This window comes from Perca flavescens, chromosome 17 (assembly GCF_004354835.1).
Source record: "Perca flavescens isolate YP-PL-M2 chromosome 17, PFLA_1.0, whole genome shotgun sequence".
Classification (NCBI taxonomy): domain Eukaryota; kingdom Metazoa; phylum Chordata; class Actinopteri; order Perciformes; family Percidae; genus Perca; species Perca flavescens.
The window spans coordinates 1,902,816-1,927,500 of NC_041347.1; the positions used below are offsets into that span (position 1 = coordinate 1,902,816).

Here is a 24,685-nt window from a genome sequence, read left to right on the forward strand (position 1 = left end):
AGCTAAAAGTAGGCTAATAGCTAAATGGTTGAAATAATTAGCTTAAAGTACTGCATAAGCAACTGAATTAGTTAGCTAAAAGTAGGCCTAATGACTAAACAGTTCAAATAATTAGCTAAAAGTAATGGAAACATGGTTGAAATAAAAATGAACAATATCCACTAGTGTTATGCATTTGAAGCATACATTAGGAATTAATGAAAGGGGTACGTGATTGTTTTTTTAAGCCTAGGTCACCATGTATCCTGAGGGCTATGGTTAAAGTCTGGCATATAACAAGATGTTGATGCAGAAAAGGCACAAATTGTTGCATCAAAATTCACCACAATGCTGGAAATTGAAAGTTGGATTGCTAAAAATGTTATGGGGGAGGACCCCCCCCCGGTTATAATTTGTGCCCACCAGCGAATAAGAAGATACTGAGATAGTGTTGATATGTGACTCAGACGGCTCTGCGCTGTGAGCGGAGGCGTGAATCCAACTGTAGCATGCAGGCAGCAGGCGGCAGCAGGCAGCGGCACTCTCCACGCTGCCAACACCGGCTCCTCCGCTCCGCTGGGAGGGAGGAGCGGAAAAATGCAGCAATCGCCTTCGGTGTATTCGCATGTTCCTGTGGAGGTGCAGTAGTAATGCAGCCTCAAAAACACGGGCCAGCCCCCACCCCACACCACCTCACTCCCGCCTCCTCCTCCTGCCCCGGCTCGCTGTGTAGACTGTAGACGGTCGAATTCAGTAGCATTGTCGACATTGTTTCTGGACTGTTGTGTCCCCGCAGTGACCATCGACTGACTGCCGGACGGACTGCAGCAAGTAGTCAACCCCCGTTCGTGCCCAGTGTAGCCCAGAGAGCTCAGGCATGCCACCTGTCTCGACTGGAAACATTGTTGTTTGGACCGGCAGTCGCTTTATTACTTGAGGGGAGCCAAAGTTGCTGCAATGGAGACTTCTGGGAGTGATGCAGCGGTCACATACTTGGGGAAAGCTGAGGAAAGAGACGGATACTATGACCTGGAGCACCTGCCTCCACTGCTGGAGGATGAGGTGAGACAATGTTATAAATGTTGTGATTCAGGGTTCAAAATTAACTTTTTCGTTCACCAGCCAAACGGCTATATAGTGAATGTTCAAATTTGAGCAGCCACCCAATAGATTATCATTGATTTTTGTTGGCTGGTGAGTGGAGGAAATCTACCAGCCACTTGCATATTTTACCAGCATTTGGCTGCTTGCAATGTATCTAAGCCACGCATATGAAAGCAAAACGGCTATAATGTTCTTGCATGTCCTTAAAAGCTTTCATATCGAATTCACATTGCTTACATTTTCATAATTAGACCACCGAGGATCCCCCCCCCCTTCAGAAACCAGGTAGGCCTATTTATTTAACTACTAACTTAACTAGGCCTTGCCTTATTAGAACAGTGCCCCTCAGCTGCATCAAGTCTTAGAAGTTGTAATTTCATGTCCAATGTCTGCACGAGATGGCAATTGCAACTGATGCTGCGTTCTTCTTCATATATTATATGTGTCACCAATAGAAGTAGCCAGCTTTGTCACTGTAACTTCTTCCCATAACCAGTGGCAGAAGAAGGTCTATAATTCAAATTCTTTACTGAAGTAAAAGTACCAATCATTTGAAAATAAGTCTTGCATTTGACATTATACTTAAGTAAAAGAACAGAATTATGCAGCAAAATGTGTTTAGAAAAACATACTTACAGTTACAGTAGTCGGGCCCCCCCAAAGATAAATCTGGGTAGCCCTAAGATGATTATTGGAGTCAACAAGCTATATAAGTTGTTATTCATTCTTTGGACTTTGGACTGAATCTTTGCTTTTTTTTGGATAATTGCCTACTTTAGCCTTGAAGAGAAATTAAAATTAAACCACCTGAGACGTGTAGAGGGGAAATGTCTCTTTAGTGGAACTTCTAACAACTTCTACATCTTAAATGTTACAAGGGGCCATGACCTCACCTCTCTTTTTTTTGTAGGGTGTCACAAACCAAAAACAGGCCAATGCTTTGTATTTTGAAACCTCATCATATACGTATGTAATATGTAAAATCTTAATTTGAAAAACTGTCAGATGAGTGGAGTTAAAAGTACAATATTTCCATCTGAAGTGGAGTGGAGTAGAAGTATTAAACAAGCATAAAATGGATCTACTTAAGTACTTCAGATTGTACTTGAGTAAATGGACTTTTGAAAGCGTGAGAAAGTTCAGTCACACATAAACACATTGACTACTGGCGCTTTCCTCTCAGTCCCGCCGTGCACACCAGCAGTCTGATCAGAACCTTGGGGCTCAGAGGCAAACTTATGTAGGACAGCTATTTAACTTGAAGGGGGTGAGAGAGACTTCCAGCTTCCCTCTGCACTCTTCTCAAGGGAAACGGTCTATTTATGGGGCTGCTGCTGCTTCTCCTGCTCCTGCTGCTGCTTGAAGTGGCACTTTTCTGCCATGGAATTGTGCTCTACCCTACTAGATCTCATTGATATGCTTTGTTCACAATCTGCTGCAACGCTCCTGCACCTACAAGAGAGTCCCAGACACTCTTGTCTGGCAGCCACTCAGAGATAAGCTAATGCAGTGGTTCTCAACCTGGGGGCCAGATAATGTCTGGGGGTCGCCAGATGGTTGGGGTGGGAAAAAAAATCAATGAAATAACTAGGGCCGGGACTTTAACGCGTTAATTAAGATTAATTAATAACAGACTTTAACGCGTTAATTAAGATTAATTAATAACAGACTTTAACGCGTTAATTAACAAAAAAAATAACATGTTAAACATTTTTTACGCATTTTAATCACACTTATTTTAGCACCGCGGGACGTTTCTCACTGGATGAGTTTCGGCGGACCGATTATACTGGAGCACCAACTAGCGTTCATGACTTCAGACCTTTTATATATGTCAATGCTTCAGACAACAACAAACCACAGTGAACATGAACGAAGAAGCTTTGGTTGGCCCCGCGGATGGGACATTTTCTTATAAAAAACGAACGGATGGAGGCGTCGATAATAGCATGGTTGTGTGCAAGATATGCAACAAGGAATTCGCATATCACCGCAGCACATCGAGCCTCAAGTATCACCTCGACGCAAAACATTTAGCAGCTAGCGTGGACGTTAGCCCGACTCCGAGTACAAGGACCCACACCCAACCCACACTCCACCAGATGACTGCTTTAAGGACCAGGGTAACTATTGGTATTGTGTTTTACTTAAAAAAACATGGTTTACAGAAGGTCTACCTACCTATAGGCTACCTGAATTTCTGAAATGTACTATATTTCTAAATATGCTATTGCTACACTTAATGGCAAAAATTGCACTGGTCTGCTGGACTTGGTTGAACAAAAATAAACAATATTTTGTTGCTTAGCTTATGTATTCAGTCATTATTCAATGGTATACTAAAAATCCATGTGAAAAAAAATTACTTCTCACTGTTCTCAGGTCAAATATTTATGCAATTAAAATGCGATTAATTTCGATTAATTTATTACAAAGCCTCTAATTAATTAGATACATTTTTTTAATCGAGTCCCGGCCCTAGAAATAACATATTCTAGACTGAAGAATGGTTGTTACATTAATGTGTGAGTTTGGTACATTTCATGTAGAGGTGGGCAATATATCGATATCGTGATATGAGACTAGATATCGTCTTAGATTTTGGATATCATAATATCGTAATATGGCATAAGTGTTCTATTTTCCTGGTTTTAAAGGCTGCATTACAGTAAAGTGATGTCATTTTCTGAACTTACCAGACTGTTGTAGCTGTTCTATAATTTGCCTTTACCCACTTAGTCATTATGTCCACATTACTGATGATTATTTATCAAAAATCTCATTGTGTAAATATTTTGTGAAAGCACCAATAGTCAACACTACAATATCGTGGCGGGATCGATATCGAGGTATTTGGTTAACAATATCGTGATATTTGATTATCTCCATATCGTCCAGCCCTAATTTCATGTGTTATATTCAGAGCCTCATTTGTAAATCAGGAGGTCCTGGAACACAGAAAGGGGTCTGAAGGAGGGAGGGAGGAGGGGGGGAGAAAAAGTCACAAATGCATCCAAATGTATCCAAAGAGCCATTAAAAACAAGAGTCATTAAAACAAAGCATTATTTGTTTACATGTGAATCGGAGCATTTACAAAAATCACTCAAAAATTAGCAGGGGGAGGCGTGTAGATACAGCAGTTTACACCGGTTTGCAGATCTCTTTCTCTCGTTGTTGAGGGTGGTGGTGGTGGGGGGGTCTTGAACACCAACCTCATTATTCTGCCGGGTCGTGACTCGAAAAGGTTGAGAACCACTGGGCTAATTAGAGCTGGGCAATATATCGATATATCGATATTGTGATAGGAGACTAGATATTGTCTTCAATTTTGGATATCGTAATATGGCATAAGTGTTGTCTTATCCTGGTTTTAAAGGCTGCGTTACAGTAAAGTGATGTCATTGTTGGAACTTACCAGACTGTTGTAGCTGTTCTATTAATTGCCTTTACCCACTTAGTCATTATATGCACATTACTGATGCTTAAAATCTAAAATGTCATTGTGTAAATATTTTGTGAAAGCACCAGTAGTCAACACTACAATATCGTTGCGATATCGAGGTATTTGGTCAAAAATATCGTGATATTTGATTTTCTCCATATCGCCCAGCCCTAGGGCTAATGCATTAAGACTTAACTTTCACAGTTGGAGTAAAAATAAGTCCCCATTGAGAGATGCTCTGTGGTATAAATAATGTCATGGAAGAAAAAGGGTCATGGTAATGGAAGTACTGGATAAAGTGTTTGACAGTTGTTGCTTTGTGATGCCCCACTCTCCCCTCTTCCGCCCCTTCTGTCTGAGTTAAGGCCAGCTTTTGTGTCCAGTTGCGAAGCGAACAGAAGATCCTGTAATGATCAGACGGCAGCATTATGCCGGGTGCGGCGTGGAATCTGTGAGATCACTGCGTCTGCCAGGATTAATGGGGCCATTTGGTAATAGTGGATCACAGATGATGTAGTGTGTTCCCGTGGGTGTGTAGAGTCACTCCATTGCATAAATAGTGTGTTGGTGCATGTGCAAGATGTCATGTACTTTGTGCACCGAATGCGCTTGCTACCAAAGAAAATTCAGGATTTTCTGCTGCGTCAAAATGAGGGCACTGTTTATGGACTACTCTCGGAAGGATGCAGCCTCTTATGGCAGGGTCATTCACAGTAGAGCCCGAGCGCTAAAGGATTTTTAAGGCCGATATCGATACGAATATTTGGTGATTTAAAAATCTGATATTCCGATATATTGGCCGATATATATATATATATATATATATATATATATATATATATATATATATTTTTTTTTTTTTTTATCCAGAAACACATAACAAAACATGAACAGATTTCCCTAACATTAGTTATTTATGAGTCCTCACTATAGTAATATGATAATGCAGTTTTAAAATAAACTATTTTATTGTCACAACAAAACAGAGAAACATCAAAATATGTTAAAGTTCGGATAAATAAAATGTATAAAAATACAAACTTAAGATATGAAACTTAAAGTTCTTTTTGAACAAAAACACAATTTAAAAAAAAAAAAGAAAAATGTTGCCAACAGGATGCCCTCTGGTGGACAAACTATGCAATGCCAACACTCATAACATTGTTGAAGGGTGTTTCGTCCATGTTTTTTTTATTTTTTAAAGTGCCCATATTATGAAAAAAACACTTTTTCTGGGATTTGGGGTGTTAATTTGTGTCTGGTGCTTCCACACACATACAAACTTTGAAAAAAATCCATCCATGCTGTTTTGACAACACTGTTGGCGCATCCACATGATGCAGCCCCACCCCTCCTCCACGCAGTTGCTAGCAGCTCATGGAGGACACGGAGGATTAAAAAAAAACTAAAAAATGTGATGGATTCTTCAGAAGAGGTAATTCTCTTGTAGTTTTTATGTCCTCTTTGTCTCCAAAGCTGAACCCTGCTGTTGTCCTTTTCTCAGCGATGACGTAAAACGCATCACTCGAGCTGCTGCGCGCGGAAGTCGCCAGACTACACCGTTTCATGAACAATAGTCCTACTGAGAAATACAGAGAGAGTTTTGTGGAGCTGATTTAAATTGGCTTTGTATCAACTTATTTGGCAATGGCTTGAATGTCACGGACGTTTACTAATATAAAATAGCAGACCTTATCTGCTTAAATCTTATATAATGTATTTGAAACTTGCTTAAGAAGAGTAATTCATTCAAAAAAACTTGACTCGGTTTAGTCGACATTTCTGATGTTGGAGTGAAACCTGTGAGCAAGTTCAGGCAAACAAACTTTAGGGCTAACATAGTTCCAGTATGCGGTATGTGCGATACAACAATATACTGTATAATGGGAGATGATAGAAATGTGTTGTGAGACTTTGAAATAGAGCTGGGCAATATATCAATATTATACCGATATCGTGATATGAGACTAGATACCGTCTTAGATTTTGATATCGAAATATCGTAATATGGCATAAGTGTTATATCTTCCTGGTTTTAAAGGCTGCATTACAGTAAAGTGATGTCATTTTCGGAACTTACCAGACTGTTGTAACTGTTCTATTAATTGCCTTTACCCACTTAGTCATTATATCCACATTGCTGATGCTTATTTAGCTTAAATCTCACTGTGTAAATATTTTGTGAAAGCACCAATAGTCAACACTTCAATATCGTTGCGGTATCGATATCTAGGTATTTGGTCAAAAATATCATGATATTTGATTTTCTCCATATCGCCCGGCCCTACTTTGAAATACTGTTCATACAGAAGATGCTCACACTTCAATATCTCTTCTGGGGTATCTCAAACTACTTGCCCATGACGCAAATTCACTATGCACACTAACATGTTTTGAATGAATTTATTGTTCAATACAGCTGAACGTTTGTTTTTATGCCTCTTGCAAACTCTGTTTACATTTTAATAAATGTGTTTTACTTGAGTTGGCTGACTGCAGTGCAGCAGAGAGCAGGGACTGTTTTGTTAACTCTTGTTTGGTGGTGCGTTAAGGTGCTCAAGGAGCGGAAGGAAACGTGAATGCTCTGCCGCTTTTGGTCTCTATTGCTGGACATTAAAATGTATAATATGCTCTGCCTCGCCACATTAAAAGCCCTTTCTTAAGTAGCTGAATCATTATATTAAACTGGCTTGCCAGACTCAACCTGGAAGTGCAGCCCTAATTAGTTGTTGCATTCTGCCCATCGGCTCTATAAAAGAAGTGGACATAGCCAACACGTTGGTGTTGGCTACCGTTTTGAAGCCTTTTGGCTGTCGCCATCTTGTTTTTTTTGGAGCCAGAAGTGACCATATTTGGACGAGAGGGTGGAGCTGGGGAGGACTACCACAGTCTCTGGTTAACACATGTTACCAGCCTAGCGGGGCTAGTCACTGTTAGCATTGCAAACGCTAAGTTACTCTAAGTAACTCTAGAGCTAGCTAGCTTGGTTCGCAAGGTGCATCTGTTAACTACGATATTATTAGGATTTTCTTTTTTTTTTGCAGGAACTATAGGGCACTTAACATCTACAACAGGTCTACAAAATTAATTTTACAAGAAATTCTTCATAGGGAAACCAAAACCCAAAGTATAGAATGAAATATTACACTAACTTACTTACTGTTTGAATTCCATTTCCAGATGTATGATATCAGGACGACGAGCTGACAGAACTGACCAGCCGAACGTTGTCCAATTAGAACGGAACCACCGCGGTGATGCTTTTGGTGGAGCTGTTCGTTTAATATAATAGTCGACTCGGAAGAAAGCGAACGTTTTGACAATAAACTCCATCAACACAACTGTATGTGGAGTTAAACTGGACAGGCCCAATATCCTCTCAATAGTTCTACTTGTTGTTAAATTGCAATGCGAGCGGCAGCCAACGGGGGGTGTGTTATGTCGGCAGGATCATTTAAAAGGCAACCGCGACTACATTGTGCGTCTGCCCTATTTCTGATACCGTGGCGGCAGAAATGTTGCCATGGTGGGCCGCCACTACAAAATCAACATAGAGGAAACACTGTATTAATTGGGATGCTTATTTTGGCTAGCAAAAAACAGTAATGTAAACAGTAAAGAACTGCAGACACAACAAGCTATTTATCGGCGACCAAAATGTTCCAATTAATTTTCATGAAATGAAAACACACCGAGAGAGGGTCAAAGGCCTATGACAAAAACACGGGCAACACCCAAAAAAAATGCACGCCTATTTGAATGTACACAGTGCCATGGTTAGCATTGCTACTGTGTGTGCATTACTACTTGTGTGTGTATGTATATGAGCGTAAGTGTGTGCTTACCTGGAGATTCTTGTATGTGTGTTTGTCCACAGGAGAATGTGTCTCTGGCAGACATCCTGTCTTTGCGGGACAGCTGTCTGTCTGAGGAGGAGGTGTGGGCGGTGTGTGCAGAGTGCGTCCTGGCGCTGCAGAGTATCCGACCCTCCCACCTCTTCCACACCCTGTGCATAACACCAGACACCCTGGCCTTCAACGCCCATGGGAATGTTTGCTTCATGGAGCAGCTGAGTGGTGAGTCTACAGCACGGTCACACTCTCATTTATATATATGTTTGGGCAATAATTAAACCACTTTCCACTTCCACTTCCATTGGATTGTCCTTGATTTGCACTTTTTGCACGATATTTGGCTTATCATATTCTGATTTTGCAGGTTTGACTTCAGTAGGCCTGTCACGATAACAAATTTAGCTGGACCATTAATTGTCCCAGAAATTATTGCGATATACGATAATATTGTCGTTCCGAGACCATTTTCATCTAATATAATGATAATGACATAATAATGAAGGTACACCTTTTCAAGAATATTTAACACTGGAACTGGAAGACATTTTAAATATCCACAATATGTCTTTGATCTCCTTTTAGTATGTCCTCTTTCACACAGTTTTGGAATTGCTGTTTGTGACAATTATGTTCTCCCAGGTAATTTGTACTGGCTGTCAAATGTTTGCAGCATTTGTCGAGTGTTTGTGCGAAAGACTACAGACTCTGTACTACATTAAACAATTATTTATTAAACATATATGTATAATATATAAATATATACTTTATACATTATATCTATCTATATCTATGTGGCTATCTGCCACATGGCGAGTAAATGTTTATACCAAGATAGTTCTGTATTTCAGTCTTCATTTTGGCAAAGGTGCAGCTACTTTCTTCTGCTGTCGGCAGGTCGGAGCTTCAGTATGTGGTGTGGCCACCAGCTGCATTAAGTCCTGCAGTGCATCTCCTCCTCATGGACTGCACCAGACTGGCCACTTCTTGCGGTTGTTGTTGCAATCCTGTACCTGATATTCGGATGTTCCTGTCTCCCTGTAGCGCTGTCTTTTAGGCGTCTCACAGTAGGGACATTGCAGTGTATTGCCCTGACCACATCTGCTGTCCTCATGCCTCCTTGCACCATGTCTAAAGCACGTTCACGCAGATTAGCAGGGACCCTGGGCGTCTTTCTTTGGGTGTTTTTCCGAGTCAGTAGAAAGGTCTCTTTACTTTCCTCATTTTCTGTGACCTTAATTGCCTACCGCCTGCAAGCTGTTACTGTCTTTTCGACCGTTGTTCATTAATTGTTTATGGTTTATTGAACAAGCATGGAAAACATTGTTTAAACCCTTTACAATGAAGATCTCTAAAGTTATTTAGATTTTTTCAAAAGTATCTTTAAAATACAGTTTTTTGCTGAGTTTATTAGTCATGTTTTTTTTAGATTTCTCATGCCTGAACATTTACAAAATCCTTTGCAGCCTCATTTGTTGTTGTGCTTCATCGGACTGCGTTCCGTCCCCCTGCTATGATTCATCCTGTGAATAGCAGTGCCCTCGTTACCCTCATTGTGTTCGTTGTTTGCGCTGAACACGGTGCTGTATCATTAATCAAAAACACTAAGCTCCCCGCTTCACTCGTCGCACAGTTTCCCTATTGATTCCATTTAATTGAGCTCTTTTTGCGATCGGGATGACATTTCAAGCTGAGGCACGCTTCCACGGCCAATCCCAAACCGGCTCCCCCGTACCGCCGTATGAAAGAGTGACCTCGAGGGCTGTGGCGATGAATCTCATTGAGGATGGCTGTTGCCACAACAACTCGTCAATAGGGTTCATTGCAGCTAAGTAATGACTGCAGTAATAGCAGGACGATTAGGCGTACGTGACTGTGGGTGATGGTGTGGCAGCCACCGGCGTCGCCAACGCACCCAGCCAGAGTAACAACATGTCCTCCGGTGGTTTTTCAGTAAATTATGACTTCCTGCTAAGGTTTAGCATCGCAAGCTGTTCATTTCTGATAAAAACTGGACTGCCTGTGCTCTGTGGGAAATGGGATCAGCACCATTTGGAAAGTGTGCTGAATCACTTGTATTTCTCAGCTCATACTACCTGTTGTGCTAAAATGCTGTAGGCATACATGACTCACCAAGCTCTCGCCATCACCCCATAGGCAGCGTCACTGACAAAGGCTGTCTTTTTTTTTTTTTTTTTTTTTTTCTCTCTCTCTCTCTCTCTCTCTCATTCACTGCCGATTTCACTGTGCTACAGTTCTTCAAAGGGTTGAAATATCGTGTCCTCCTTTTTCTACCCCTGTCTGTCCTTTTCTCCTTGATGTTTGTTTGCACTGTCAACCTCTTGGAGAGGAGAGAAGATGAAAAAAGGCATAGGAGTAGAGGAAAAAAAATAGGTGAGGAGAGGAAAAGGAAGCAAGGAAAAGATAGAGAATGGGAAGGAAAGATGTGAGTAAAAGAGAGCTAAGGAGAGAGGAAAGAAAAGGAATGAGAGGAGAAGAATTGGAAGGGGAAGGGGCAAAAGGGGGAGGATAGGTGAGGAGACTAGATGAAAAAGGATCTGGTGGCCACATTCTGTTCTATGATGAATCAAGCACAAGTTGAAGGAGCTGATTGGATTACATTTCACTGGAATTGTACCTCGCACAATTTCATGCGACAAATAAAAATTGATTTGATTGAATTTAAGGAGGTGGGGAAAGGGAATGAAAAAGAGGAGAGAAAAGGAATGAAAGGAAATAGGAGAGGAATAGGCAGGAAAGAGAAGAAAGGGAAAATGGGAATGATATGTGAGTAAAGGGGAAAAAAGATAGGTATAAAAGATGAGATGAAAAAGGCTCAGGAAGAGAGGATGTTAAAGAGTAAAGGACAGGAAAGGAAATATAAAAGGAGAGGAGATAATAGAAAAAGAGAGAAAAAATTAGGGGAGAGAATAAGAAGGGAAAGGAAATAAAAAGGGAGAGTAAAAAAAGGGACAGAGAGGAAAGAAAAGAGGAAAGGAAAAGAGAGGGGAAGTAAAGGAAGGAAAGTAGGAAAGAGGAGAGGAATTGGCAGTAAAGAGAAGTAAAGGAAAATGGGAAGAGGCATGGAAAGAAAAGAGAGAAGAGTAGAGGGAAGAAATGGGTGAGGAGATGAATGGAAAGTAAAAGAATAAGGGAAGGAGAGGAGAGAAAGAAAAAGGCTAAGGAGGAGAGAAGAAATGGAGATCGGCCTTGTTACACATGGGAGGGGAAATCATAACTCCAGTAGACCAACCCAGATCTGTCATGACCCATTTTATTCCCCTCCTTCTCCTTCTATCTCTCCTTCTCCTTCTCCCACTCTTGGTACAACCTTTCTCTCCCTCAAGCGGCAACTTCTGGGTCTGAAAAGTGAAGCCAATGTTGAAGCGGCATTAACCTGCATTCCTATCTAATGTCCAGCAGGGAGCGAAAAAGAGGTCTGATTGTATAAAAGTCTATGAGAAAATCACCCTATTTCTAATTTACTACCTCACTATGCATTTAACTAACAAGTTTATGGCCTCAATTGTAGTTTCAAGTCTTCTTTAATACGATTAATACAATTAATGATGCTCATTTTGTAAATTATGGTCCCATTTATTTTAAAATAGACAATAAAGCAGGGGATGTTTTAGGCTACTTGCCAACGTGTCACACAGGACAGAGGCTTAGCAATAGGCCTTCAACTAACGATTATTTTCATAGTCAATTAATCTGTTGATTATTTTCTCGATTATTCGATTAATTGTTTGGTCTATAAAATATCGGAAAACAGTGAAAAATGTGGATCAGTGTTTCCCAAAAGCCCAAGGGGACGTCCTCAAATGTCTTGTTTTGTCCACAACTCAAAAATATTCAGTTTACTGTCCCAGAGGAGAGAAGAAACTAGAAAATATTCACATTTAAGAAGCTGGAATCAAAGAATTTTTACTTTTGTCTTAAAACACTTACTTAAACTGACCAATCGATTATCAAAATAGTTGGCGATTTAATTTAAGAATTGACAACTAATCGATTAATCTTTGCGGCTCTACTCAGCAATGCGTATCCATGGCACTGTGTTCATTTCAATAGCTGTAAACTTGTTTTGGGTGCTGTCCATGTTACAAAAAATGTCTTGGTCAGTGTTCTGCCATCCAAGCTAACTAGCTAGCTAGCGCAAGCGTTAGCTAGGTAACTTGATGGGAAAGTCTGCCAATTTTCAACCAGCTCTTTGTCCTGCCGTAGATGCTGATGAACCGCTGGTTGACTCGCGTCAGAAGGGTTAAAAATAGGCGACTTTCCCTCCTTTTAGCTTAGGGCAGCTCCATGAAACCATACACTGGCTTAGACAAGTCACCCTTCCCAGCTCTGCCCTCTTGTCAAAATATGGTCACTTCTGGCTCCAAAATACCAAGATGGCGACGGCCAAAATGCAAACTCGAGGCTTCAAAACCACAGTCCGCAAACCAATGGTGACGTCATGCTGACGTGATGCAACGTCCATTATCTCTCAGTCTATGCTCTCCTTCTGTCTCCACGTGCCTCTTTACCTGTCTTGTCATAAGTCCAGTGGATGGAGTGCATGTTTGTGTTTAGGGCTTGCCGTTAGCACCCGCCAACCCACAAAATGCGGGTAGATTTCGGCAGTGGTGGGTAACACAGTCACTCTCATTAGCCACTTTGGCGGGTGACATGCCGTTTTTATATTGTAACACTGGTGGCTGGAGTACTGTGCCACTGTGCCGCCGCCTGACACAGGAACACAGCTGTGACCCAGTGTGCAGCGGCCAAGGGGGTAAGCTTCGCTTCAGAACTCGAACCTCCTATGGCGCCATTTTGATGCTACTACAAAGCCATCACCTCCCGTTAGCATTCCACTGACTAGCATTCATTTTGACGTCACTTGACAGTGAATAACTTTACATCTGAAGCGTTTAAAGACTCTATTTGTCCATTGTTTTATTATAAAGAAACACGACAATGTATAAAAGGCTCCATTACCACATTATGGCTCCGTAGCAGACGTTTTTGTAAAAATAGGCTAACGATTGTGTCATAACCACGAGACTTACTGTCACACAGTAGAGGAATTACCGTACGGTACAGGAGAAGCTTTTTTAAGTTTTGACTTACATGAGCTGTTTAGGTTTAATTACTAATGTTAACTAGCATTTTAGTTAGCAATAATTAGCCTGTGCCTATGTTATCTCTTTACATATACCTACGCTCTCCGTCTCTGTAAGATTGGGAATGATTGAGATTTCTCTTGGCACAGCTACCAGAAGACCTACAACTTTCAGACAGGTTGCTCACGTCACATTTACGTTGTCTCTCTCAGTTGGAGGCTGCGCAGTAACGCTCAGCCATCACGGAAAAGTGCTTCTAATAGCCTTCACTGGTCTCCGTCCAGAGCAACGTGGTATATTGGTCCATGATATACTGTCTATGGCAGCGGCAGCCCACAGCCGGAGTACGTGACATGGCCGGAGCCATGTCACTCCGTTCAGCACGTGACATGGCAAGCCGAGGTAACGGTTGCGTCTGTGTAGGTCATAGACTGTATAAGGACAGGTTTGTAGAAGAAACGCAGAGCGAGCGTGCAGCAGAACAATCTAGCAGGACATTTGGTCTGTGCTCTCCGCTTCCCGTCACCGAGGGCGCGGGCCATCAGATTAGTGACACGCGAGTGCGCTCCAAATCACTTTCAACTACTTTCAACTAATCTTCTACACCCCTGCACCACCTAGCCTATGCAATGAGAAGGTACTCTTTTTTTATGTCTGGGTCTTATTCGGAGTTTGAGATCCCTAACTACATTGAATTGAGAAAGCCAACCACTTACCATGTTTTATTACAGTTAATATTTTTCATTCATCATTATGATAAGCTATTTGGAGGGGTTGCACTGGCCAGTTTTGATTATTGAAATTACGCCTATGAACACCATAGTCAACTTTATTCAAATAAAACCAAATAAAGCGTAATTTTCCACAAAATGGCGGCTAGTGAAAATGCTGAGTGGCTAGTAGCTTTGGAAAACCACTAGCCGCAGTGGCTGGTGAGCAAAAAAGTTCATGTCAAGCCCTGTTTGTGTTGGTGTCTTCATGTATCTGTGTGTCCTGCATGTAGCCACTCTGACCAGTGGCCTATTTGGGGAGGAGGAGGAGGCCACACTGCTCCTCCGCGGCTGCTGCTTCCTCTTCCGATCTGCACTGATAGCTCCTGTCTTGTTTGTCAGGGATTATCTCTGACACATAAATTACGTAAACGAAGGGAAGCGGCTGCACTTGTTCGCCGGACTGTTGTGGTTCAGCATATTCCTCTGATTTGCAATCTCATTCTGGTGGATGCTTAGCATGTAGGTTACAGTACAGACCTAACATGGCTATACGTCATAGTGTTCACACATCAAACGACAAATGCACCGTTTGTTCCCTTTTTTAGTGACATTAGGATACACCGTATGCTTTTCACACACGCCTAATGGTGCTGTTAATTGGTATGTTTTCCTCCTTGCAGATGATCCAGAAGGCTCCTTCGTGCCTCCTGAATTGGACACCACAGGCAGCACGTTTGAGGTGAGAGAGGCCAAATGTTTTTATAGATTTTGCTGGGGTCACAGTTGCACACAGTCACCCCTGGGACCGCACACTACTAAGGCACCTTGGTGATGTTTGCTGAGGGAGGGTGTGGAGAGTGTTGCTCAGTTTCTTTCCTCACCTAAAATTCCCCAAATAGGCCAGTCATTCAGCTACAAACTCAACCTCAGTCACCTCTAACTGATAATGTGACATAGGGAGGAGGCAGTACCTACTCTAACATGCATGTTTTGCACGTTTCACCGAGTATTTCTATACATTCTGGTATTGCTATTGAAAATATCTGGGTGTGCCTGATTGCGTGTACCGAGAGGTATTATTTGCCTATCACCAGACCAAGCTCAATCTTTTAAGATTGAACATTAGTCTGGGGAGTCTGCTCTGTATTTTCTACTGCACAAGAGGTGTGATCAACGGGCATAGTTCAAATGACTCTGTACGCACTTGGCTAGTCCTTCAACCAATCAGACCAACGATCCGGGTGACGTACGCAACAACAGCGGGTCTGTCTTTATCTTTAGATGATCCCCTACTACACATCTGTGTATGCTATACTTTAGGGGCAGTCTTGAAATAGGTCTTTTTACTGCATCTGATCAGACTGGGTTCTAACGCGTTTTGGCTTCTTTTGCATACAAATGGGAAGCTCACACGCTCTCCTCGAGTCTGTCACTGTTCTCACCATAACATGAATACATTTACACTAGACTTACGTAACCCAATTTCAAATAAGCCGTGCATTCTAATTTTGCAGTCTGTCAAAATACACCGCACAAAAACAAACCCCTTCTTTACGTGTTTTTATTTTTTTTCCAATGTGTTTTTCTCAAGGGAGATATTACGCACGGCCAAAGTAATGGCGTACATGTGAGCAAGAGGCCTTCAGCCGAGTGTTTACTCGTCTATTTTGGTGACCCACGCTGGGATCCGCCTTGCACATGTGTTTACCACATAAGTATGGGTGCAGTCCACTTCAGTTGTTGGGAGTGATGGTTACGTCTGAGATGTGAACTTGGTAGCACCTGGTTCAAACCCGCTGCTGACCATAATACCCACTGTCAGTGTAGCAGAGCAAAACAGAAGCTCTGTCATAAATACAGTATGTACAATACATGGCAATTACTAACCAGAATGGTAAGAAGACCCTGTATTTTCTCTAGTCATTCACAGATTCAGAGCTCTGTACTTGGCTGTAAATTCACAGCTGCAGCCGGTTCCTGATGATGATGATGATGATGATGATGATGATGATGATGATAGTGTTTTCTCCTCCTTTATCCCCGGCTGCAGGGCCATGTTTACTCTTTGGGCTTGACGCTTTCTGCCGCACTGAGCTTTGTCATCGAGCCAGAGCTGGAGGCGGAGCTGGGGGAAGAGATCCAGAGGCTGTTGGAGCAGATGCAGGAGGAGAAGCCCGAGAGCAGGCCCCTCCTGCAGGTAGAAACACTCTTGCTGACTCTTCCTAACTGCTGCAGTGATTTATGGAAAGGTGTGAAAAGTCAGAAAAGGGATTTACTGCCCCAATAAGTTACACTTATGTGGAATTTGCCTTGGTGGATGGTGCATACATGAACAAACAAACAAACAAACAAACATATTAAATATGAAACAAACAATAAATACAGAAACGAATATATATACATACAAAATAACTATTGGAAAATGAAAAAGAGGCGGAATGGGTTGAGTGCAGAATGTGATAACAATAGGAGCCAGGCCTGCGCAGAATCGATCCCCGGCGATCGCTGCCCAATGCATGCCCGTTTAGATTTGTGTCCGACTTGATCCCAACTTGCTCTGACGTCATGGACACGTAGGCAGCGATAACCTCACGAGATCAAGGCGGCCACAGTTTATTGACCCAGGTGACGCAGCTGCTCCCCACCGACTGCAAGACCCAAGGTATGATGGGAAACGCCTGGCTCTCAGCTGCTCTAACAGCTGATGGGTTGAAAATCGACTCAACATGATGGCTTTTTTCATATAAACTTTTTATTGTTTTTGAATTGGAGGGATTTGAATTGCTACTTGTCTGATTTAAAGGCTTATTCTGTACAGGACACGTGTTGTATGGCTGATAGTGACGTTTAGAAGTCAGAGAGACTAAATCTCTTCAGATTACGGATCATCTACAGTCTGTTGTTTAATATCAGCAACAAATCGCCTGTAGAGCATTTTAACAGCTACTCTGTCATAAAAAAAACAACAACTTGAGACTGTGTACGAGCTGATATATGGGCCTGATAACATTTTAATAAATAGGAATCGGACCTAACAGGATGTGAGTGTTTCTGTTCAGACTGAAGGCTGCTTGAAGCGGCTGGGAACTGTCCGACTTGACCGCAGCTTTTTGTCACCGCCCCCGGCTGCTCTCGTCCACTTTACAGGCGAGGAACAGCTCATCTCCAACACGCCTAATATATAATATGTGCATGAGCAGATTTATAGTCCAGGATGAAGGATAATGCAAAGTGTAGTGACTAGGGGTGGGCGTTGAGTATCAGTGACCGTGACAGTGGGGGACCGGGGCCAGTCTCTGGTATTAATTCACCGAGCCACGTCTCCGTCAAGCACAAAACGGCAGATGTGGAAGAAGTTGCGGTTTTTCTCCTCAACACTAGCTGAAGTTCGTCCAGTTTTGTTACACAGTTGGAGAGAAATATCCCAGGTAGTGGAGTGTGAAATCCTCGGCTGCGAAGCCCTACAAGCACACCAAAGTGTGGAATAATTAGAGATCTCACTTTCACCGATTGGGTTGCCATGGCATTCAGATAAAAAATAAAAATAAAGTGTCTCAAATAAAGCAAGTGTTTAAGTGTTGAATTAGGTTCACTTCAATGCAGGTACAAAATGAGTGGGATTGCATGTTTTTTTTTTTAACCATTTTGTGATTAAAACAACAACTTAGCAGTAAAATTAGAAAGTAAGGCATACAAAATCAAGTAAATGATGATGTGATCAGTAACTATTAGGGCCCTATCTTACACCCGACGCAGCGCGATGCCCGACGCAAATGTCTTTGCTAGTTTAAGACCGACGCAGTTGTCAATTTCCCGTCCAGCGCCCGCGTCGTTTAAATAGCAAATGCACCTGCGGCCATCATTGCGCCCATGGGCGTGCTGGTCTCACAGGGAGGTGTGTTCAGGTGCATTCTTGGCGTATTGCTACCTTGAGGCAGCGGGAAGTGATCGCCACATTGACCAACAAAAAACTGGTCTAATAATACTAATAATGAATAGTAATAATAGTAAAAAACTTTATATTATATTATTTTATATATTTTTTTATATAAATTTTGTATACAAAATTTAATTAAATGTATGTCACCTACACAATCAGACGCAACACAATGTGTAGGGAAATTCATTGTGCACCCGTTCCGTCTCAATAAAAACAATAACAATAAAATCCATAAAAATAGTATTCTATACAACACGAGAAAATGAGGTGGTGGGTGGGGGGCTAGCCATATGTGCAGCTCAAGCACTTCCTTACAGAATAATATAAAAAAAAGTTATACTTGCATTTAAGGATGTGATGGATTATAAATTGACTAGAAAATATGTGATTTTAAAAGAAATAATGCCAGGTCTCATAATGTTATACTTAATTTCCCTCAATAGTGCATTTTGTAAGTGTGCTACAAGTTTCACAGAACACCCTCACACATCTTAGATGTGTTTGTTCTTCACATAGAGAAGAATTTATTGAAATGTGTGCAGATAGATTGTTGCCAGGACAATGGGTGACAAAAATCAGCTCCTGCACCCAGTAGATTTATTGAATAGCTACGAATAACAACCAACCCTCAAATAATCAACCATTCTGAGGCTGTACAGATAGTAAAGCTCCTTGAGGCAAATTTGTGATTTGATATTTGGGCTTTATACATCAAATTGACTTGACATCCATTAAAAATAACATATGAGAAGGGGCAGGAGAAGATAACACATATCTGTGAGGCCCTTTGGGGTAAATTTCCTGTAACATGAACATTTAAAGATAATTGTCTATTGATAATGTCAACAAAAACCCCAAAATATGATCAACTTCCTTAACGATAGACATTCAGACACTTTTAACAGATTTAATTCTTGTTCATTATTACTGCAGTATGCAGAAAAAAATATACAACTGCTATATAAAACAGATCGGTAAACTAATGAACCCACACATTAAGAAAGTAAACCTCCTCATAATGACAATAAAAATGGAAATGAACCTGTGAACATCCATAATACAGCATATAATGAAATGCCTGACACAGTCCACGTGATGGAAACAGCTTTTCAAATGTACAATCAAAATCACTCAATCCAAATTATAAGAGACTTTGACAGGAATGTGCCATTTACACACAATATGCATCCTATTGTCTTCTGCCTCCACCCGTAACATGTTTTTCCTTTCTTCAAACGAGACTGATTTGTCCAAACGTAGTCATTGGGCCTTATCTTACACCCGGCGCAGCGCAATGCCCAACCCAAGTGTCTTTGCTAGTTTAAGACCGACGCAGTTGTCAGTTTCCCGTCCAGCGCCCGCGTCGTTTAAATAGCAAATGCACCTGCGCCAATCATTGCGCCCATGTGCGTGCTGGTCTCACAGGGAGGTGTGTTCAGGTGCATTCTTGGCGTATTGCTATCTTGAGGCAGCGGGAAGTGATCGCACCATTGACCAACAAAAACCTGGTCTAAAGTCAATAACGCAGCATTTCATCGTTAATTTAACAGTAAATTAGTAAAATGCGCCTAGGCTTATGCACAGCGCATGCACACTATGCTTGTTACACACACACACACACACACACACACACACACACACACACACACACACACACACACACACACACACACACACACACACACACACACACACACACACACACACGCAAAAGATTACAAATAAAAATATAACTGTGCAAATACGCCATCATAATAGCAATGAGCCAAGGTCCAAACGCGGCTGGCTTTTAAAGGGAATGGGAGATGACACTCTGATTGGTTTATTACTATTATTAGGTGTGTTTTGGGTGCACGGACCCTTTTTTTCCACCGTCAAACTAGCAAAAGTGGATTTGGACGCGCTCTAAATGCACCTTAGATTGTTAAAATAGGGCCCATTGTGTTGTTGTTGTTGTTTGCTTAATATTACAAACCTGCAAGTGTAATGCTCCCACAGGACATCCTGTCTCTGGCTGTAGCAAGGCTGTCTCATACCTCTTCTGAGGCTGTGTGCCGAAAACTGTCCTCTGTTGGGCGTCGGGTGCTCTCCATCGAATCCGTGTCAACCTTTCAAGGTCTTTTCATCATCTCAATTCACACGTCAGCGTTGGTCACGGCTGCGATATTCCTCCTGGTACTAATTGCTCTCTTTGTATATCCACAGATGGACAGGAAGGCTCCTGGGAGGCAAGATGGCAGCATCCCAAACCCAGATGTCTGCTTACAAGACTGAGCTCGGATGATAATACCAAAGACCTGTGTGTTGACACTTCTGTTAAAGCAAATGGTCTGTCTAGGCAGCAGGTATGTGACAGTTTAAGCTATAAACATTTTTAGGAAGCTGCTGCAGTGGAGGAAGAAATCAAGTACACCAGATTGTGCCGCAGTAGGCTACAGGTTAAGAGCACTGACGCCTCCCTCCTCCCTATACACTTGTAAAGCTAGCATTTTAAAAAGGTAACGTTAGCAGTGTTTTCCCTAAGTTTGGACTTAGGTATAGGGCTGTGCAATTAATCCAATTTTTTTTATCAGGATTACGATTTTGGCTCCTCACAAGATCACAAGGACAGAGTAAAAAAAACAATATTTTGCACATTACATTTTGCAAGTAAACTCTTATTCTGTATTAGGAAAAAAAAAAGTTCTACGGGAAAAGGAAGGAGGCATATTTAACAGTTCAAGGTGTTTTCACTGTTGATTTAGTAGTTGTTTTTTTTATTCAATACATGCATCATCTTTTCAAAAGATAATGACTAATCGTGTTAAATAATCATGATTTTAATATTGACCAAAATAATCATAATTATGATTTTCTTTTTTTCTTTTTTTATCATGATTGAGCAGTCCTACTTAGGTGCAGGTATTTGGCAGGGGGTAGAGGGCCTTCCTTTACGAAAATGTTACATTTTTGAACCATTATCATTTCCAAATCTAAAATGTTGGAAAAGCTAAAGCAGGTGAGACATACTCTCAGAAACACTCAAAAAGCCAAAAGACAAAACTTGCTAAAGAAGTCCACTGGGGACCAACTACAACCATCATTTAGTTAGTTTCGATGCTCACATTGATTTTACATTCATTCTGATTAGATGGTTCCCAAAATGGCTTGGGTGCTGCACCTAGTCTTATAATGGTAGGGGAAAACCCTGGTTAGCATGTATGACACTTGCTGCTGTATACCTGCACAAGTTAAAGGCACAGAAGACTCTTCTGTATTCTGGATTTTAGTAACTTGGCATTGTATGGAAATTCCATAAAAATACGCACATGTGCCAGCTATCTTATTATTATATGTCCTAATGTTGGTTGCCAGCAAGAAACGTGTGAGTATGCAGCTTTGTTTATTTGGTCAGCTGGTCTTGTTTGTTCGTGTTCAAAGTATCCGCAGATACAAATACAGTATGTGTGAATTAATTTGTAAAGCTGATAATTAAGTTATTACATCCAAAAATGTGCCCAAATTCTTTGAAAATTAGCTACAAGATAACTCTAGCAGGTGCTGCACTGTGATAACATACAAAAAAAACAAATTGTGGCATGTTGTCGATTCTGAGTCGTAAAAGGTAAGAATTGTGTGTTTTGTTTCCAATCCCTATCAGCTACCTCTATCAGCTGTCAGCAAGTCACATGCTAAAACTGATCATCGTTGCATAGATCATAGTGCCTGACACTTTTCCACTATTCTACAAATGAGCCATAAGCAAGCATTAACAGTGTGAGCTGTCTTACCTTAAACTGCATATTCTTCCTCATCAGTTCCTGTTCACCACCACCATCTTAATAAAATCCAGAGCCAGACCTGGTCTAGATGCTAATAGTTAATTGTGCACACTTTGTACTCCAATCCACTCTTTCCATTAGCTCGGTCATTTTGATTTATTTCCTACCCCTGTACATGCGCAGCATCTCAACGATGACAAAATTGACCAAGGTTTCTTTAGTTCCGCTTCAGTGTTGCAGTTATACAAATTATTTTTTGTACACCCATTCATGTATAATAAAGATTATTTCTGCATTCTGCTGAAACAAATGCCCGTGTATACTAACACCGCGTTCTGCAGGTGTGCGGGGGCTGGGACTCCTCTCTCTGGGCGGAGGATATGGACAGCGGTGAAGGAGACGACAGGATCTTGGCAGATGAGTTGGACTGCAGGTCCCACAACAGCTCCCCAGTGAGGAGGAGAGCCCAGCAGAGGCTGAACAGAGTGAGGGGGGCTCTGAACCGCTCCTGCTCTGTCCCAGACTCCAACAACCCCCCTTGTCTTTCCCCTCAAACTCACGGAAATATCAGTATACCCATATCTGACCTCACGGAGATCGGAGCGGATGAACACTTGAGCTGCAAGTCGGTGTGGAGTAACAGACTTCAAAAACTCGACCGGGGTAAGTCCTGCGAGTCGTACCCACACAGTAGCACGGAGTATCGGGCGAAATCCGTTGTGGACTACCAAATGTCACAAGGAAATGAGGACGCTGCAGAGACGTTATGCAGTGGGGAAACAAAGATCCGATGTTGCCATGAGTGCGTATCGAAAGACTGCACCCAGGATTCAGCATCTTCCTGTACTTCCTGTCAGGAGCTGGAAATAGAGCACAGCCCTACCGAGGACCAGAGCTTGTTGAACCACAGACTCTACATAACTAATAACTACATGACCAAAAGCATGCTGTGCCTCAATGAAGAATCTCAGGATGAGGTGAGACAGTGCCGGATGGCTCTCAAACCTTTGCATCTCAGATTGTTTCTTGTCTGGTGCTGTTATGGAAGCCCAGTAAAGAGTCGTCTGTCTGCAAATAAGTGGCCGTGGCTGTGAAAGAGAAGGGGGGGTCTGCGGAGGGTTTGAGCGCCAAGCTGTGTACCTCCTAAGATTTTCTAACAACAGGCTAGCTACAGGACCAGGCTAGCTAGGCTACAGGCAATTGGCTAGCTACAGGACCAGAAAGTGCAAAACGTTATAAGCTGATTCAAATATTTAGAAAATATTTAAATTGGCACGCTGAAGAGTGGTTTAATAAAATGTTTGCTGAGCAAGTACAAAAACACAACGTAAAAAGACGTCCATTCTTGGAGCTAATCTGACAGCTTTGACCGTGCTGCACATGCTAACCGCGCTGACCACATGGAGCATTAAACAGGTTTAGCTAGTAAGTGGACCTTGTGTTATGATTAAGTTTTGTCTACTATTTCTACTTTCGTTTGTCTACTATTTTTCCTACTATTTCTAAGGTCAAGAATGAACTCTAACATTTAATCCCAATCCCCTTTCTTTTTAGCTTCATAGCTAGCTTTGAAGCCAGCAAGCTAAGTAGCTAACGTTAGCCAAACAAATTTTATACGGGATACTTTAGCTATGAGAGGATACTTTAGCTATGAGACATGATGCTGAGGTTTGCTTAACTTTTTTAATTTACAAAAATAAACTATCTCCTTTAAAATCTGTTGCTGATGTCCATTTATATTACCTGTAATTAAACTTTATTCATATTAACTTTATACTCATTACATTTATTCATACAGAAACTGTTATGGCGGAAACGGATATTACTGAGTTATGTTACATTTTCAGAGTGTAGCGTTCAGTCTCTTCGAGACACAGTGATCACTAGGGTTGGGCATCGTTTGGATTTTAACGATTCTGATTCCAATTCCGATTCTTCCTTTTGATTCTGGTTCTTATCGATTCTCGATTCCGATTCTCTGAGGGGTGGAGTTGAAACGGGTCACATGTCTACTTTCACAAATAAGAGGAAAGTTTTATTTTGATTCAACGGTGGTTTGCAGTTTTACAGCTTTTTCAACGTAAAATAAAGCCAGACTAGAGCGCCGCTTACTGTGCTACATGGCTGCAACACAACAAGAACCTGGCTGCTACGGAAACCCAAACTTGCGCATGATAAATTGGGAAGTGATGGTCGGATTTGAAACCAAATCCTCCAAACGATTCCAAAACGATTCCAATACAGAAACGATTCCGATGGAATCGTAATTTTTGAAACGATTCCGATTAGGAATCGGTTCTCGATGCCCAACCGTAATGATCACATAGGAGTGAAAATTTCCATAAGACAGTCCCTCCAGAAAAACATGATTATGCGATCGCATAATTCAATGCATAATCAGCCAAAGTCCGCATATTCATGCGGGGTGCGCATTTTTTCAAATATGCCGCACTTTCGCCGCATTAATTGCCGATTTCCGCGCAAAATATGCGGGGTGCGCATGATTTCATAATCCCCACATTTTCGTTGCAAAAAAGTCACATATATCTTAGCAGAAAGTTGAAAAAATGTTGCGTTTACTTTACACAAGAGCAGCCATGTTGCCATGGGAACGTTATGAAGTGACGTAATTACGCGACGTGAACATCATCAAAAAGCAGGTGTTGGAGGTTGAATTTGACATGTACTTTGAGTCTCTTAAGTTGGTATCCAATAAGAAAGCTGTCTTAATATCTGATGTCTACTCAAATTTCTTTAAGTGCTCCTGCTGTCTATATTATTAACGA

General features: G+C 41.6%; 1 protein-coding gene across 5 annotated transcripts in view; it reads left to right on the forward strand.

The window, feature by feature from the left end:
- The first annotated feature begins 456 nt into the window (after positions 1-456).
- kndc1 (kinase non-catalytic C-lobe domain containing 1) overlaps positions 457-24,685 on the forward strand; it is an 81,880-nt gene continuing 57,651 nt past the window's right edge. For all 5 annotated transcript variants that reach the window (XR_003694749.1, XM_028603893.1, XM_028603894.1 and 2 more), the window contains exons 1-7: positions 457-1,041; positions 8,404-8,602; positions 14,879-14,937; positions 16,249-16,395; positions 20,137-20,254; positions 20,344-20,483; positions 22,241-22,876. Coding sequence is in view for 4 of the 5 variants with exons in the window: in XM_028603893.1 (XP_028459694.1) it covers positions 937-1,041; positions 8,404-8,602; positions 14,879-14,937; positions 16,249-16,395; positions 20,137-20,254; positions 20,344-20,483; positions 22,241-22,876 (1,404 nt within the window). In the remaining variant the exon portion in view is untranslated. The remainder of the gene's footprint in view (positions 1,042-8,403; positions 8,603-14,878; positions 14,938-16,248; positions 16,396-20,136; positions 20,255-20,343; positions 20,484-22,240; positions 22,877-24,685) is intronic.